Source organism: Stegostoma tigrinum, chromosome 10 (assembly GCF_030684315.1).
Source record: "Stegostoma tigrinum isolate sSteTig4 chromosome 10, sSteTig4.hap1, whole genome shotgun sequence".
NCBI lineage: Eukaryota > Metazoa > Chordata > Chondrichthyes > Orectolobiformes > Stegostomatidae > Stegostoma > Stegostoma tigrinum.
Genome location: NC_081363.1, coordinates 13,827,913 through 13,844,656, shown reverse-complemented (window position 1 = coordinate 13,844,656; position 16,744 = coordinate 13,827,913). Strand labels below are relative to the sequence as shown.

General features: G+C 39.2%; 1 protein-coding gene across 1 annotated transcript in view; it reads right to left on the bottom strand.

The window, feature by feature from the left end:
* sptlc2a (serine palmitoyltransferase, long chain base subunit 2a) overlaps positions 1-16,744 on the bottom strand; it is a 126,411-nt gene that overhangs the window by 17,597 nt on the left and 92,070 nt on the right. The window contains exon 10 of the mRNA XM_048537601.2: positions 2,687-2,822. Coding sequence (XP_048393558.1) covers positions 2,687-2,822 — 136 coding nt within the window. The remainder of the gene's footprint in view (positions 1-2,686; positions 2,823-16,744) is intronic.

The window sequence follows — 16,744 nt, the reverse complement described above, 5'->3', positions numbered from 1 at the left end:
TGTGGAAGCAAGGTCATTGGGGTCATTTAAGAGACTGCTGGACATGCATATGGTCACAGAAATTTGAGGGTGCATACATGAGGATCAATGGTCGACACAACATCGTGGGCTGAAGGGCCTGTTCTGTGCTGTACTGTTCTATGTTCTAAAAGCAGTGTACACCAGCTGCTACTCTGCAGAAAACCAAAGCTCCTTCAACAGCACTTACCAAACCCATGATCACCATCATTGGGTAGCAGATACAATAAATCACAACCCTCAAGTTCTTTCCAAGCTACTTATCAACTTTACTCGGAAATACAATGCTGTTCCTTCCCTCTAACAGCATTGTAGGTGTACCTAGACCTCAGGATGCAACAGTTCATGAAGGTAGTTCATCATCAGCTTCAAGGAAAACAATGGCTGGGCAATAAGTGCTGACCCACCCAGCAACACTGACATTCCATGGGTGAATATTAAAAAAGGATCAGACAGTATGTCCTTGGTTCCATTCTCACTAATATGTAAAAATCTGTTGTGACAACAATAAGGATCAACATTTCCGCTTTTACATACAAGTTACTTTCTGAATTCAGACTAAGTTTGGGAAAAAACTGCGGATTACTACTAAATTACTATTCAGGATCACAAGATTCACCAAATCTCAAATCCATCATCTATCTCACTATTCTGAACAACAGGCAGTTGCAGCTTTTTAAACTGGATCCCCAGTTAATCATTGATTGACTAAAAATTAAAATTACAACTCCAATAACAACCACTCAGCAATTGCTTAGGACTTAGTGCATTTCACCTTGTAATGTATGATTCAGAATTTGAAGATTGAAGATTTATTCTACGAACAGACTTTTTTTTCCAAATTAAGTCAAATGTTTGGACTGGAACTTAAACTTGAAGTTTTTGCAATCTTTTACTACATTATTTTGGGAGCTGTTACTTTGCTGTCTCATTGTTATGCGAGGAATGTTTGACCTCTCCGAGTCAGCACTTGAAGTTTAGAAGGACAAATGGGAGATCTCATTAAAACTTATGGCAAGCTGAGGGGCCTGGATAGAGTGGATGCAGAGATGACGTTTCCATTAGGAGAGACAAGAACCTGACAGCATAGCCTCAGAGTAAAAAGACAACTGAGAAGAAATTCTTTATTCAGAGGAAGTGAATCTGTGGAACTCATTGCCACTGAAGGTTGTGGGGGCCAAGTCACAGTGTCTTTAAGACAGACGATAGACAGGTTCTTGATTAGAAAGGGAATCAAAAGTTACTGGAGAAGGCAGAACACAATGGGGTTGACTCAACTGCCATCTGGACAATTAGGGATGGACAGTGAATCTTGGCCTGGCCTGCAATGCCCACATCATCTGAACGAATAAAAATGTGGGCAAGAACCATATCGGCCACGATTCAACAACAGGGCAGAGTCAATAGGCCAAATGACTTAAACCTGCTCCTATTATGGTTTTCCTCCTCTCACACACCTCAGAAATATATTAAATGAGAAATGGGAGCCACACACCATACAACCCTTTAAACCTGCTCTGCCATTCAATAGAATTCTGACTCAACTCTGCATGTGCCCTCTTGTCATAGACCCAAATCCCAAGAAACCAAACACAGATCTTAGCATTCAGTATACTCCATAGCTGAGTATTCCAGAACTCTGAAGTGGAGAACTTCAAAGATTCAGAGTGCTGAAAGTTCTCTCCATCTTGGTTCTGTATGACTGAAATCCAATTCTGAGATGGTGTGACTTTGTTCTAGATTCACAATGTGCAGCTTATCAAATCTTTTTACCACAGAGGCACTGTGCCCAAATTTAGTTCACATCTTTTGCATCCCCAGAGTCAAAAGAATGACCTTGACCTCTAAACCAAGTACATGCTTTGTCTGCATGCCAAACACACAAGTACTTTACTCTGAGCTTCACCTAGCTACATGGTAGCCTTAAAGCCCTGGAAAAAAAAAGCAACAGCACCACGAAGTCATAAGAATTCTGGCCCAAACTGGGGAAAAGCACTCATGAGGTCTCAGCTGTTTCACGACAGGCTCAGATGAAGACCAAGCACAAAGAGCAGAAGGAGTGAGAAAATCTGACCATCTCATCTGCTGCTTCAGCAAATGGCCCACTCGTGGCAAGAAAGTGGACTAACAGTGAACAATTTAGTCACTTCACCCACAACAATGTAGCGTTAAAAAAAAGAAACACTTTGATCCCGAGGGTCCAAGAGGAAAAAATAATTCCCATGGTCAGAAGGTCCAATGGAACATTGCTGCAAAGGGATGTGGCCGATTTTGCATTCTGTCCCCATTCACAACAAAGACTGCCAACTCCCTACTAGGGAGCAGCCAGAGTGCAAAAGGCAGTTTTATATACAAGTCTCCTAATTGACAGTGCAAGCTTTGTAAGACAGTCTAAATCCATGGAATTTTGATGGTTATTAACCTTACGATGAGACATGGTGACTACACAGTGAAGAAACAATGTGGTTTGCCAGATTTCAAAAAGGGGAAAATAACACTGCTCATTTTTAATTTCATCTGTTGGGTTTTTTTTTTAATTTGAAGCTCCATTCTTGTGGAGATAGTTTGTGAAACAGCTAGTAAGGTAATAATTTTGTTAGTACAGACAGCTGAAGGAAAGTTAAAGTCTAAGCCTACACTACAAAGTCCAAGTATGTTTTTAATTTACCCAATTTTAGCTGGCATGTACAGCATCAAAGGCACGACTGGTGAATCATCATTTCCATAGATAATGAATCCCATTTCCTTCAGTCTTCTTCTGAAGTACCGAGTGTTCTCCGCCAGCTGTTGAACTCTGGTTTGACCTAGAGACAAAGTGAAGAAAAAGAAAACATGACAAATCAGTGATTTAAAGCTACAGGTGCAACTAAAAAAGGCACTAAACAAGCTAGTAAACACAAACATATCATGGAGATAAGCTCATTAAAGTTCAGATTTTGGTTAAATGTCTGTTGAGAAAGTTGTGACATAAAACGATAAATGATGTTTGTTGTTTGTGTGTTGGTTTAAAAAACATCCCATTTACGATCTAGTGACACATTTGGAAAGACAGGGTTTGATTAGGAATAGTCAGCATGGCTTTGTGGGAGATCATGCCAGACAAATTTTGTTAAGAGTTCTCTGATGAAGTGACCAGGAAAGTTGATGAGGGCAGGATGGCAGACGTAGTCTATATGAATTTCAGTAAGCCCTTTGCTACGGTTCCACATGGTAGGCTGTTCTGGAAGGTTAGATCACATGGAATCCAGGGAGACCTGGCAAATTGGATATACAATTGACTTGATGGAAGTAGAGGGTAATAGTGGTTGGATGCTTGTCTGACTGGAGGCCTGGGACTAGTGGTTTACCTCAGGGGTTGGTGCTGGGCCCATTGCTGTTTGTTATCTATAATCGATGACTTAGGTATGATTAGCAAGTTTGCGGATTGCACTAAAACAGGTGGTATCCTGCACAATGAGGAAGGTTGTCAGAAATTGCAACATGATCTTCATCAGCTAGGGAAGTGGGCCGAGAAATTGCAAATGGTGTTTAACACAGATAAGTGAGGATGTCGTATTTTGGAAAATCAAATCCAGGTAGGTGTTTCATGGTGAATGGTGGGGCCTTCGGGAATGCAGTGCAACAGAGGGACCTTGGAGTTCAGGTGCACTGTTCTCTGAAAGTGGAATCAGAGGTAGACAGGGCAGCAAAGGCAGCTTTTGGTACACTGGCCTCCTTCAGTCAGTGCAGAGTATAGAGATTGGGAAGTTATGATACAATTGTACACGATGTTGGCGAAGCCGCACTTGGAGTGCTGGGTTCAGTTTTGGTCATCTTGCTGTAGGAAGGATGTTATTAAACTGGAAAGAATGCAGAAGGGTTTTACAAAGATGTTGCCAGGATTCAAGGGATTGAGTTATAGGGAGAGGTTGGGCAAACCGACACTATTCTTTGGAGCATAGGAGATTGAATGGGGGATCTTAAAGAAGAAGTGTGTAAGATCATGAGAGGCATGGATAGGGTGAATGCACTCAGTTTTTTTCCCCCCCACGGTTTGGGAATCAAGTACTAGACAGCATTAGCTTCAGGTAAGGAGGAAGTGTATATGGGGACCTGAGGGGCAATCTGCATTATTTTTAACAAAAAAAAGAGGGTGGCAAGCATATGGAATGAGCTGCCAGCAGAAATAGTTAGAGTAGGTACATTAACAACATTTAAAAGGCATTTGGACAAACACATGGATAGGAAAGGTTTAGAAGGGTATGGGCCAAGTGCAGTGAAATGGGCTTAGTGTGGATGGACATTTTGGCCCAAACTGGTCCATGCTGACCAAAGGGCCTGTCTCCGTACTGTAAGACACTGACTTCAGAAATAAATTTTCACTTGTTTCACCTTTCATGTCAAGGGGCAAAATCTGTTCATATGCGGAATCTGTTCCACAGGACTGATGCTGCAGTTTGATTGATGCCATGGTTTCACAAATATTTGCACACACAAAAATCCTGAATTCAATGGCAATTCAGGTAAATGCACAGATTGTGTATTTCCAGCTGGCGAAAGCCTTGAACTGTAAGCACATTTATACAAAAGATGAAAAAACAGCTGGGAGCTGCTGAACAGTGCAACGCAATGAGTGATTTTATCAAGCATGCAACTGCAGTAACCTGGACTTAAAACAATTAATGTAAACTATTACATATTGACTAAAAAAATGCAAGTTTAAACAAAGAAGCAAATTAATGCATCGACATAGAAAGACTGCAGGAAGAACTCATTTACTCCAAAGGTTGGAATAATCATATGCAAGTTAGCAGAGGCAAAAACAGGAGGTTATTCAAAACTCAGGAGATGCCATGCATTAGTACGGTTTACTGCAGTTCAGGGATGATCTTCAATTGACTTGATCTTTGGTTCTATAAAGTCGAGCTTCAATCTTGCAGTTTACAATAACAGATGGGGACTTAAGAGCACATCAATTCACAGAACCTGATTTTGCAATTTAGTTCTGAATTCTGTCCCTTTAAAAATTCAGCTAAATAAAAGATTGCTGTATTATGCTGATTAAACTGAAATTACCGAAACTGCAATGGAATTCAGACCACAATTAATAGTTCTTTCTCTTTGAGTTATCACACAGCACATCAGCCTCGGTATCTGCTTATATCATCTGTCATCTGGATTTCAGAACAGCATTTACAGAACAAGGTCACCCAGTTAGAAATTTAGTCATTTAGAGACAGAGCGCTTAGTGGAATGGTGTAAAGACAACAAAATGAAGAGTTGGTCAGACTTCAGGTAGGGGAGTGGAGTACACGCTGCTGTCTGCAATGGTGCTGAGGAGGGCATAATTGAGAGCTTTAAATTCCTAGGAGTAAACATCATTAACAATCTGACTTGGTCCATCCATGTCGAGACTAGAGTCAAGAAAGCACACCAACGCATCTACTTCCTCAGAAGGCAAAGGAAATTCTGCATGTCCACAATGACTCTTACCAATTTCTGCAAATGCACCATAGAAAGCATCCTATATGGATTCATCTCAGCTTGTCATGACAACTGCTCTGCTCAAGACGGCAAGAAATTACAGAATTGTGAACACAGCCCAGCCTTCCATCCATCAACTCTCAGGGAAACGGGCAACATCAACAACAATCCCACCCACCCAGTTATACCCTCTTCCAACCTCTTCTGTCAGACAAAAGACACGAGTTTGAAAGTATTTACCAACAGATTCAAGAAAAGCTTCTTCAACCCCTCTCCCCCCATTAGACTTTTGAACAGACCTTATATTAAAGTTGATCTTTCTCTGCTTCTTTTCTGCAGCTGTAACACTGTATTCTGCATTCTGTTCTACTATCCTGATGTACTTATGAAGGTATGCTTGGCCTGGATAGTGAAAAGTACTGTCTTGTATGCTATCACAGCGCATGTGACAATAATAAGTCAAATGACAAGAAACTATAGATTTGATTAATTAATAAGTCACATCTATTGGGTCTTGTCATTTGATTTAAATAAATCAATATCCTATATATGTCATCATTTGAATTTCAGAACCTCATCTGAAGACCAAGGTCATCCAGTTAGAAATTCAGTCATATCGACCAGGAAAACTGTTAAATCCCAATACCACTGATTTAGCTCACTTCAGCAGCAGGTCACTATGGAGTTGTCCACTGAATGTTTATAAGGGAGGCAGATTGCAATTCAGTAACATACTTGAAAGCAGATGCACCATCATGACCAAATAGGATCAGTTGCTGTTGGGGTGTCCTTCATGATAAGAGTATGCCAAGACTCACCGATTTAAGTAATAGTACTGGGAGCAACTGGTGAAGGACCAGACACTTCCTCAAAAGATAATCCAATCATATTTCCTGGAAAAACCACTGATCAAATTATCCCTCAAAAGATGAATATGTGAAGTGCTAAAGTAACAAATTGCTCCTCATTAAATGAATTAAAGTGCTGGCAATTACAATGCTTGACCAATTAACCACAATTATTACCTCAGCAGGAATTTTCAGAAAGGGCAGGATGGTGGGAGACAGACAGTTATGCATTTGCAAGCTTAACAGGATACAGCAGATAATATTAGTTTGTTCTTTTGTTTTCTTTATTCACACGTTCCAAACATGTTCAAATGACTTCATCTTTCCAAAACAAGCGTTAAATACCAACATCTCCTACTGAAGAGCCTATAGCACCTTCACAACTTCGTGATTCCAAGTTTGTAAACCAGCAGCTCTTAGGGTACCAGAATTTTTTCTTATTCCCATTATAATGCTGTACATACAAATATGTTAACATATTTGTATCAAATACAGGGAGTACAAAAGGATATCTTCCGCGCTGATTTTGGAGGGTGGGGCTGTCAGTGTATCTACACATTCTACAGAAATTATACTTGCACAAGTTCAACCAAAATTGAAAGTCACTATTTCAGCTGTAGAATGAAATTCAGGCATCAATTCCAAACTCTCACGCTGATAACGAGCAAAACTGGAATTAGCAACACGAATAGACTGCAATAAATAAATTACAGCAGTACCATTTAATACGTTTTACTACAATTGAAAATCCAAGTTGTGGAATTGGTCTCTGAAATAGACAAATTCTGATTGACTAGGGAGTCATGGGTTTATAGGAGACAGACACAAACGAGTGCCGTTAAGGCCACAATCACTGACCACGATCTGACTGAATGGTAGAGAAGGGTCAATGGGTCAAATAGTCTACTCTAATTTATAACCTTGAGTCTGATTCGCTCATTGCTGTGAATCTACTCCATACATTTAGCTAGATAGTCACTATGATATTTGCATCTGTATGAATTACACCTTTACATGTAGATCAGGTTTACTTCAAAAACTGGAATTATACCTGACATTCTCTCACTTTTCCATTTTGAGATATCACATACACAATCTCTCCATGTTCAGCAAAAACCCAGTGCAAGGTTAAATTCTAAAGAAAAAAAGTAATCACAACAACAGGTTGGGGAAAGAGAAACGTTGAGACCACAGAACAGAGGAGAGTAGAAAATAAAATGGTCAGCATTGTAACTGGAATTTTGCTGATAATGGTATGTGTTTAATTCACATTACATTGCAAAGATTGGCAGAAAAGCTAGTTGTATTGAGAACATCAAGTCTGAAAAAGGACATGGCATGTTAAGTGAATGGTTTTTTAAAAAAAGGCAGATATGTTGTTAGAAAATGTGAATTTGTCCATTTTAGCACCAAGAATAGAAAGGCAACACATTATTTAAATGGTGAGAGACTTAAATGGAGAATTCTACAGAATAGTGGGATGTGGCTTAATTTCCAAAATTTGCAGGAACAGCAAGTGGTTGGATTATAAATGTAAATAGAAAGAGAACAAACTCCCTTTGCCAGAGGATATTAGAGAATCTTTATAACAGGGCTTTATAACATTTAATGATGATCACACTTACTTGAGCTGACTTTCAATTCCAGATTTAATAATTGAATTCAAATTCCACTGGTTGCCATGGCAGGATTTGAACCCATTCCCAAAGCATTAGCCTGGGTCTCTGGATTACTAGTCAATGACTTCATCACTTCTTCATTGTCCCCTACCTGTGCTAATTATTTGTGAATTATTATGTAGTTTAATGATTTAATATCTTCTAATGAAGGCAGCTACAAACGTATTGTTAACAATTTTCTTTTCCTTGGTGGAAGTGGTATCTCTGATGATTTACTGGAATTTAAGGGCACCTATCAAACAATACCAATGAAGTAATTTTATTGTACAAACTTCAGCACAATAGTTTGTAAGTCGGGTGATCAATCATAGGTTAAGCTAACAAGAAAATGAAAGTTATGGGAAATCTTAGTGTTTTTCAGAAAAAGTTAGATGAGTCTCATCTTTCCTGAATCCTCACCAGGTGAAGTCAGATTTACTGACAGCAAACTAAAGATATTTAATTCAGCAATTAGTAGTTTTCCTTGCTAAATTTAATGTAAAAATAATTATTTTAACAGCTCCAGCCATATGCATATTAAAAAGGCAAACTGGAAAAGGTCAATCCAGCCCGAGTAACACAAGTACAATGCCTTGCACATTATATATATTCCTCAGCCAACTAGAAAGACATCTTATCTTAAATACAGATTAATTTGATTTAAAAGTAGTGACTCAAAAGTCTGAAAAATTCCTCCCAATCCTCAGAAATAGTCTGAGACGACCACTCTGTGGTCTTAACTTTTACACAAGGTGTTCTCTGCCCCAAATAGAAATTGTGATTAGCGTTTGCAGATTCCAGCCTCTCATAATTAGAGATTGTGAATCTTGGTCCTTCCAAACTTGTCAAGTTGAAAAACCGTGTACATAAACAATCTACTCCGTTAGAAAACTCAACTCAAATCACCTCTAAGTCTCTGCCTCTCTAAAGCGTAGAGTTCCAGCCTTTTGACTTATCTTACCAAGATGCTTTAAACTGGTTAATCATATTATCCTTTGCTACATTTTTTCCAAAGCCTCAACATCATTTCCATGGCAATTCTAATATCATAAATTTATCTGGTTTTACCAGATTAAGAACAAGCGTAAATTCAAGTTCGATCAGGTGAGCTTTTATTCGCAACCATCATATGGTCATATATTTATTTCATCATACAACCTCAAATATTTCAAAACCAGGCCTATATCTTATGATTCAAATTAAAACCATACCATGCATGGGATGTTTAGCAGCTTATGAATCTAATCAGAGGATTGCAATGACGATCTGTGACAAAACTTTTAATTTTGCCTCAAATTAACACTTGGAACAAAGCTTCAGTTTTAAAAAGGTGAATTACCATAATCCTGAAATCACCCATTCCAGCACATCATCCATGCTTTTGTCTTTCATTTGTACAATTTATCAGTTTTTATGGTTCTGCTGAGCCTTTGTGCTGAATTATGCATCAAGTTGTCAAAGATGTTTCTCACTCCTCAAAATAGGGGATTCTATTCTTAAAAGCTTACTGCTTAAATAAACATTTGGCAAAGGTGAACTTGGAGCTTTCAACAATCAGAAACATTGGTCTCATTTGAAGCCATGCTGCAACTAAATGATCAGAAAGCTGCTGACACAACTCTGTACTAAAATGTAAAATGGAGCAGTACAAGGAGAGAAAACTACTAGTTATAATAGCAGGACATGTAAATATGTAGTCAAAACTATTCCTGGTAAAGTCATTCAAACACATGAAGCATTTCAATGAAATTTCTACTGAATAAATGTAGGAATGGTAACATCGTTAGCTCAGTATGCAACTTCAGATTCGCATGCACCACACATCAAATAAAACCCTGGGGAGAACAAGAGGATAAACTAATTCAGATTAAAGATAGCTCAGGGAAAATACTATGATGTGAAGAATTTTAGCAGCATGGTTAGCTTACACGAGTAATTACAGCTAAATTTAAATTAGAAGCCAAAAGTATCAAAGCAAACTCTTCTGCCAACTCATATTACTAGCTTTTGTCAAAGACAAAAGGTTCCAGCCACATGAAAGTTGTGGTATGAGAATGAAGCTGGGCCGTCTGATCATCTTCACCTGAAAAGCACAGCAGATGTATTCCACTTCCAGGAGTTCTCCACAGTTGAACTCTGACTTAGATTAAAGCAGGAAATTCAAAATTGTCAGGAAAGATCTCAGTACAACATTTTCCACTGTGGATGGAGGCATTCAATTTAAGAAAAAAAATCTGTTGTGTTCGGTTAATAAGCAAATGCAACACCCTGGGACTAAAGAATCTATGTGCAGCCCTTGCGTGCTAGTCACCTCAATCCTATTTACACTTCTAGTCCTTGCTGGCTGTTTTACTCAAACATTTTAAATTCAAAAAGGGTCTTGCTTTCAGCGCTCAATGGTGAGTAAATTTGAAATCAGATAGCCAAAGATGGGTTAGTATCAGCAGCTAGAAATACAAGGAAATAAATATGATATATTGGCTCAAATGTTTGCATATGTGCAATCTGCAGAGGCACAGATCCAACAACCAAAAGCTCTAGCAGTATTAGCGTACTCTAAGTCTGCCCAACGAACGGCACATATTTTAATTGTATATTATCACAAATGATGACAGGTCTGACAGTCTGATCACAATAAACCATAACACTAAGTGTCTACATTAGCTGTGTGAACATCTGAAACTTTCACCAACAAGTGGACCACTCAGCATTTAGCCCAACACTAACAGGATTGCTCATCAGCTTCGGAGAAAAGGATTCCATGGTATCGATGTCACTGGCATTGTTTAGTAAACAGAGTCTCACACTGACAATATACATTGATGAGATCTAAGATAGGCTTAAGTAAACAATGCCTGCCCCAAAAGTGAATTCCTCGACTTGAATTTTTGTAGAAATTGGATCAGGAGTTATTGTGCATTTCTAGATTTAGATGCTGTCATATTGAGCGTTCCAAGTACATTTTGAGAAGTTTTTTTGCAACTTACTTTCAACTTTAATGAATACAGGTAGTAATTAAAATTAAGCATGACATCCCACTGACTAACACTGTAGTTTTGAAATTTGAACTAAAAGTTTAATTTTGGACATTACAGCTGCAAAGTTTTTTTAAACACGAAAAGGGACTCAGAACTACATTAGACAAATAAGATTACAGGTAAAGCAGGGCAACTTTAGGAAACAGTCAACAGAAAATAAGGGAAGTTAAAATAAACTTATTTATTTGTTAAGCAAGCTAGTTGATTTCCTGATTATAGTTGCAGGTTTTATTTTGTGCAAAGCACATAAAATTTCACATTGATTGTTTGGTGTCTACAGGAGTGTCATGACTTCATCCACACAAATATCCGCCAGCTGTATTTACCTTAATGGATATGCCATCAGCTCTTTTCCAGCGTTCTAGAGTTTTGAAAGTGGCGAAATGAATATCAGCTTGTGTCACACAATAGGCCATATCTCCACAACAAGAATCCCTATAAAGGTGAGAAATGAAGATGGCAGACACTGACACACCACCAGGAGACTGCTGCAGACAGTAATGGTCTCCAGACACAATGTTTGGAAGGCACTGGAAGATGTGAACAGAAATAAAGTGTTCAGGTGGGCAAAAAGAGGGCCCAGAGAAAATGGAACAATGCACTTTCTCTGCTCACTGCATTCTACGTGTCAGAAACACCCATGCAAGATTAAGACTTGAGCCAAACTAGGCAATGCTCAACATGCAGACAACCACCAGGGTGCAAATAGTCTTACAAGACAGAGGGATGCTACTCAATTGAAGAACATAAGCAGCGATGGACAAACTTCAATGGCTTTACACGCAAAGTACTCCTATGAACCAATGCAAGACTGACACATCTAATAATCTATTTCATGTTAATAATTGCAAAAGTGTGATGAGGAACAAAAAGGATATCAACTAAGTGCTCAAGATTGAAGCATACATGAAGATAAAGAAAATATCTGCAGTCCCAGGGACTAACCTGGTGTGATAGCATATTCTGCAGGTGAGTCAAAAATCCTTTTATTAGTTAGCTTAATCATACTTAGAACAACTTGACTTGATAGAGTTGTACAAAATGATCAGAGGTATAGATAGAGTAGACAGCCAGAGACTTCTTCCTAGAGTCGAGTGAGCTATTACGAGGGGGCATAGCTTTAGAGTGAGTGGAGGCAGATACAGAGGAGACGTTAGAGGTACATTCTTCACTCAGTGGTTAGGGCGTAGAATGCATTGCCGGAGAGGGTAGTGGAGTCGACTTGGGTAGGAGCATTTAAATGGCTATTAGACAGGCATATGGATGACAGTATAAGGTAGGGGGTGAAGGTCAGATAGAGTTTAGGATTAGGGAAAAAGCTTGGCACAACATCGTGGGCCGAAGGGACTGTACTGTGCTGTTCTATGTTCTAAAGCAATCCACTGGTGAAATTAACTCAAAATCTCTGCAAGCCACATCCAATTTCAACTAGCCTGTTAGAGCCCTAGAGATACACACAGCATGGAAGCAGACCCTTCGGTCCAATTCATCCATGCCAACTAGATATCCTAAATCAACCCAGTCCCATTTGCCAGCATTTGGCCCATATCCATAAGCCTCTTCTATTCATATACCCATCCAAATGCCTTTTAAAATGTTGTAATTGTACCAGCCTCGACTTCCTTTGGCAGCTCATTCCATACATACAACAACCTCTTTGTGAAAGAGTTGCCGTTTAGATACCTTTTAAATTTTTCCCCTCTCACCTTAAATCTGCATCCTCTAGTTTTGGACTCCCCAACCCCAGGGAAAAAGACAATGTCAATTTACTGTATCGATGCCTTTCACGATGTACATTTAAGTTGTCATTGGACAAGCATATGGACGTACATGGAATAGTGTAGGTTAGATGGGCTTGAGATTGGTATGACAGGTTGGCACAACATTGAGGGCCGAAGGGCCTGTACTGTGCTGTAATGTTCTATGTTCTATAAGGTAACCCCTTAGCCACTGACACTCCAGGGAAAAAAGCCTCAGCCTATTCAGCCTCCCTCTATAACTTAAAACCCTCCAACCCTAGCAACATCTTGTAAATCTATGCTGAACTCCAAGCTTCACGACATTCTCCCTATTGCAGGGAGACCAGAACTACATGCAGTATTCCAGGAGTGGCTTAACTAATGTGTACAGCCACAACATGACCTTTCAACTCCCATACTCAATGCACCGACCAACAAAGGCAAGCATACTAAACAACTCCTTCACTATCCTGTCTACCTGCAACTCCACTTTCAATGGACTATGAAGCTGCACTCCAAGCTCTTTGTTCAACATTCCTCAGGACCTTACTGTCAAGTGTACAAGTCCTGTCCTGATTTGCCTTTCCGAAATACAGCACCTCACATTTATCTAAATTGAACTCCATCTGACACTCAGCCCACTGGCTCATCTGATCACTATTCTATTGTGCTCTGACAAACTTCTTCACTGTCCACTATACCTCCAATTTGGTGTTATTTGCAAACTTAGTAACCATTCGGCATGTTCACATTCAAATCGTTTATATAAAAAAGTGACACAAAGCAGTGGACCAAAGGACCCAGCAGCAATCCTTGTAGTACACTGCTGGTCAAAGACCACCATTCTCTACCTTCGAGCCAGTTTTGTATCTACGTGGCTAGTTCTCCCCAGATTCTGAGAGATCTAACCTTGCCACGGGTTTACCGTGAAGAACCTTGTCAAGCGTCTTCCTAAAGTTCAAACAGATCACATCTAATCGCTCTGCCCTCTATCCTCTTCAGTACTTCAAACAAAAAACTCAATTGAGTTGGTGAAACAATTTTCCACATAAAGCCACATTGACCATCCCTAATCAGTCCTTGCCTTTCCAAATACATGTAAATTCTATCCCTCAGGATTCCCTCCATCAACCTATACTCCAATGTCTAGTCTATGTCTATAGTTCCCTAGGTTTTCCTTACCATCTTTCTTAAATAGTGGCACCACATTAGTCAGCCTGCAGTCTTCTAGCACCTCGCCTGCGGCTATGATACTGATATCTCAGCAAGAGGCCCAGCTGTTACTTCCCTAGCTTCTCACAAAGGATGGCTAAATTAGAGCAGTAGCTTTTTCTTAATTCAAGATTTTTTTTAAATCTAAGTGTGACTTTAATAAATGCTTGCAGATGCATGTATTTTGAGAGAGTGGGAAAAGGAGACATGAGGTAAGTGTATTCTGAAACAGGCCAGTGGTACAGTGGCAGTGACAGTTTATGGGAAATAAGAGGGCAGAGGTTACTGGAGCTAAGTTTGCAAATTTATATTGAGCTTCAACAGTATAGGGGAAGGGAGAGAGGATCCACTGCGGAGAATTTCTTTTGCTGGAAATCAAGAAATGTAAAATTAATTTGAGAAATTTTAGTTTATTTGAAGGAGACTGCATTTCCTGTACCCTATTGTTGCAGGTGGGGAGAAAGTGAAAAGGGAGAGTACAAATTTACTCCATTCTTCTGCCAAAAAAAATGACAGCCTTTATAAACTCGTGGACAGAACATGAATGCATATACAGTAAAGAGGTCTTTGTTAAACACAAGGGCATTCAAGTTGAAGCTATTTGAAACTTGGGACTATTAATCATGATTGTACTTTAGAGTTTCAGCCAAGTGATTTGATATCTTTATGTCACTATGCAATTGTATTGCCCAAGATCTTACACCCTCATGCTTCTGGCGCCAGAACTTGTAATAGGCTAGTATCATTTTCAACTTCCCACACATTGTTTGCAGGTAAAGTTACAGCCCTCAAGTACAATCAGCAGGCTGAGAGTGGTCAGTTCTTATTGACTTCTCAGCAGAGATGGGCACATACACCCTGACTTTAAAGTCATATGCGATCTGCCACCTAGCCACCAATTAATAAGACAGTATTTAAAAACAAACATGTTGGATTACATTCAAAGGAGCAAAAAACTTGCAAAACAAAAATCAGTGCATGAACCTCAAGGTGGGCCGCAACCAGCATTCAAATCATTCATGATTTCACGTTGGAGATAGTCTGAATATTTTGCTATCAGCAGGGTGAAAGTTAAGCATTTGGAAATTTAACCAGAAACTGATGTCTGTGCAATATTAACATTGTGCGCAAAATTTGTATCGATTATTTACATTTTTTGGGAAGCAAGCAGGAAAACAAGCTCTAGAATTTGCCAAAAGTTTAAGAAAATGAGAAAAAAACTGAAGTCATGATTTTAAACATGGGTTACAGAAATATCAACAGTACTTATGCCACCTTCGCTCTATTGTGAGCACTCTCGTCCAAGACAGGTGGTCACAAATTGAAGCATCACCATCAACTTGACAGCATATGACCAAATCTCAATATACTATTGAAGGAATGCTACAGTGTTAGAGAATGTCAGTGGATGAAACATTAGACAAGACTCTACTTAGGTGTACGAAAACATCCTTTCACTACATTTAAACATGTTCTCCTATTTCTCCCTCAACCAACATCACCACAAATTACCTGAGATAGTAGGAACTGCAGAATCTGAGATAACAAGGTGTGGAGCTGGATGAAAACAGCAGGACAAGCTGACGTTTCTGGGTCTAGGCCAGAAATGCTTTCCTGCTCCTCCGAGGCTGCTTGGCCTGCTGTGTTCATCCGGCTCTACACCTTGTTATACCACAACTTACCTGGTAATTTACTTATCTACCAATTACAGAACCTTGCTGTATCATTTGCCCATATGAAACAACATCTGCAATTTCAAATTAATCCACTGGCTTGGAAACATCCAAGCTTGTGACAGGGCATGCATAATGAGGATCTCTTCTTTACTCAATTTGCTAGTTGGTATTACAGCATAAGATTTTCAAGAGTTCATATTTTGAATGCGAGATGAGATTCAAATTGATCTTCATGAGGAGGCAGTGACAGACTAAAGGATCTCATTACCTCCTGGCAGTAAAGGTCAACTTTGGAAATTGCTGCAGCTTGTACTGTAGAAACATAAGCAGGAGCAGCACAAATGGGCCTCAGCCCCTCAAGTCTACTCAGCTAAACAAGGAGACAAAGTGTAGCTGAATGCCAATGAACAGGATCTGTTCCACATATCTCAATGCCCTGCACCCATATCATGACACTATTTAAGGAACAGCAGGAAATCCTCCTACATTGCTACAAGAAAACAGATTTTTTCTGATAATTTTATTAGTGCACACTAATACAACATAAAATATAATTTTTAATATATAAATAAAAAAATCAGGCTTTGCTGCCTGGAGTAGTCCCATTCCTGTGAAAATGTTGAATGAGCCTTATTTTTGTGAACATTGGTTGAAAACCTACAGTACCGACAGGGTTAAGGAAAGATCATGCTTTAATTCCGTGCTGGTCACTAGAATAAAAAAACTTTAGTAAAATTAAAATGTTAGCAGCAATTCAGTAATAATCAAAAGTCACTATACCAATAAAGCAGGGTAAAGCGTCTTTCAGAGTTTTAAATGCAGTGTATTTACATAGCAACAAGATTATGTTCCTGCATTGTAAAATACAAGTTCTATTGCTGTAAGTGAGTCACACTGTGGACAAAGTAAATTTTAATAGTTTAAGAAACCTTGACTGATTAGAGATGCATGGTAGATGTGAATGCGGGGTAGGTCCAATTCAGAAAGGGGGGGGGGGGGGGGGGGAAGATCAGCTGCCTATGTGAGCATGTCTATGGGAAGACAGCCAAAATGTGCAATTACTGCAAGATCCTAACTTTTTCTGACAGTTTT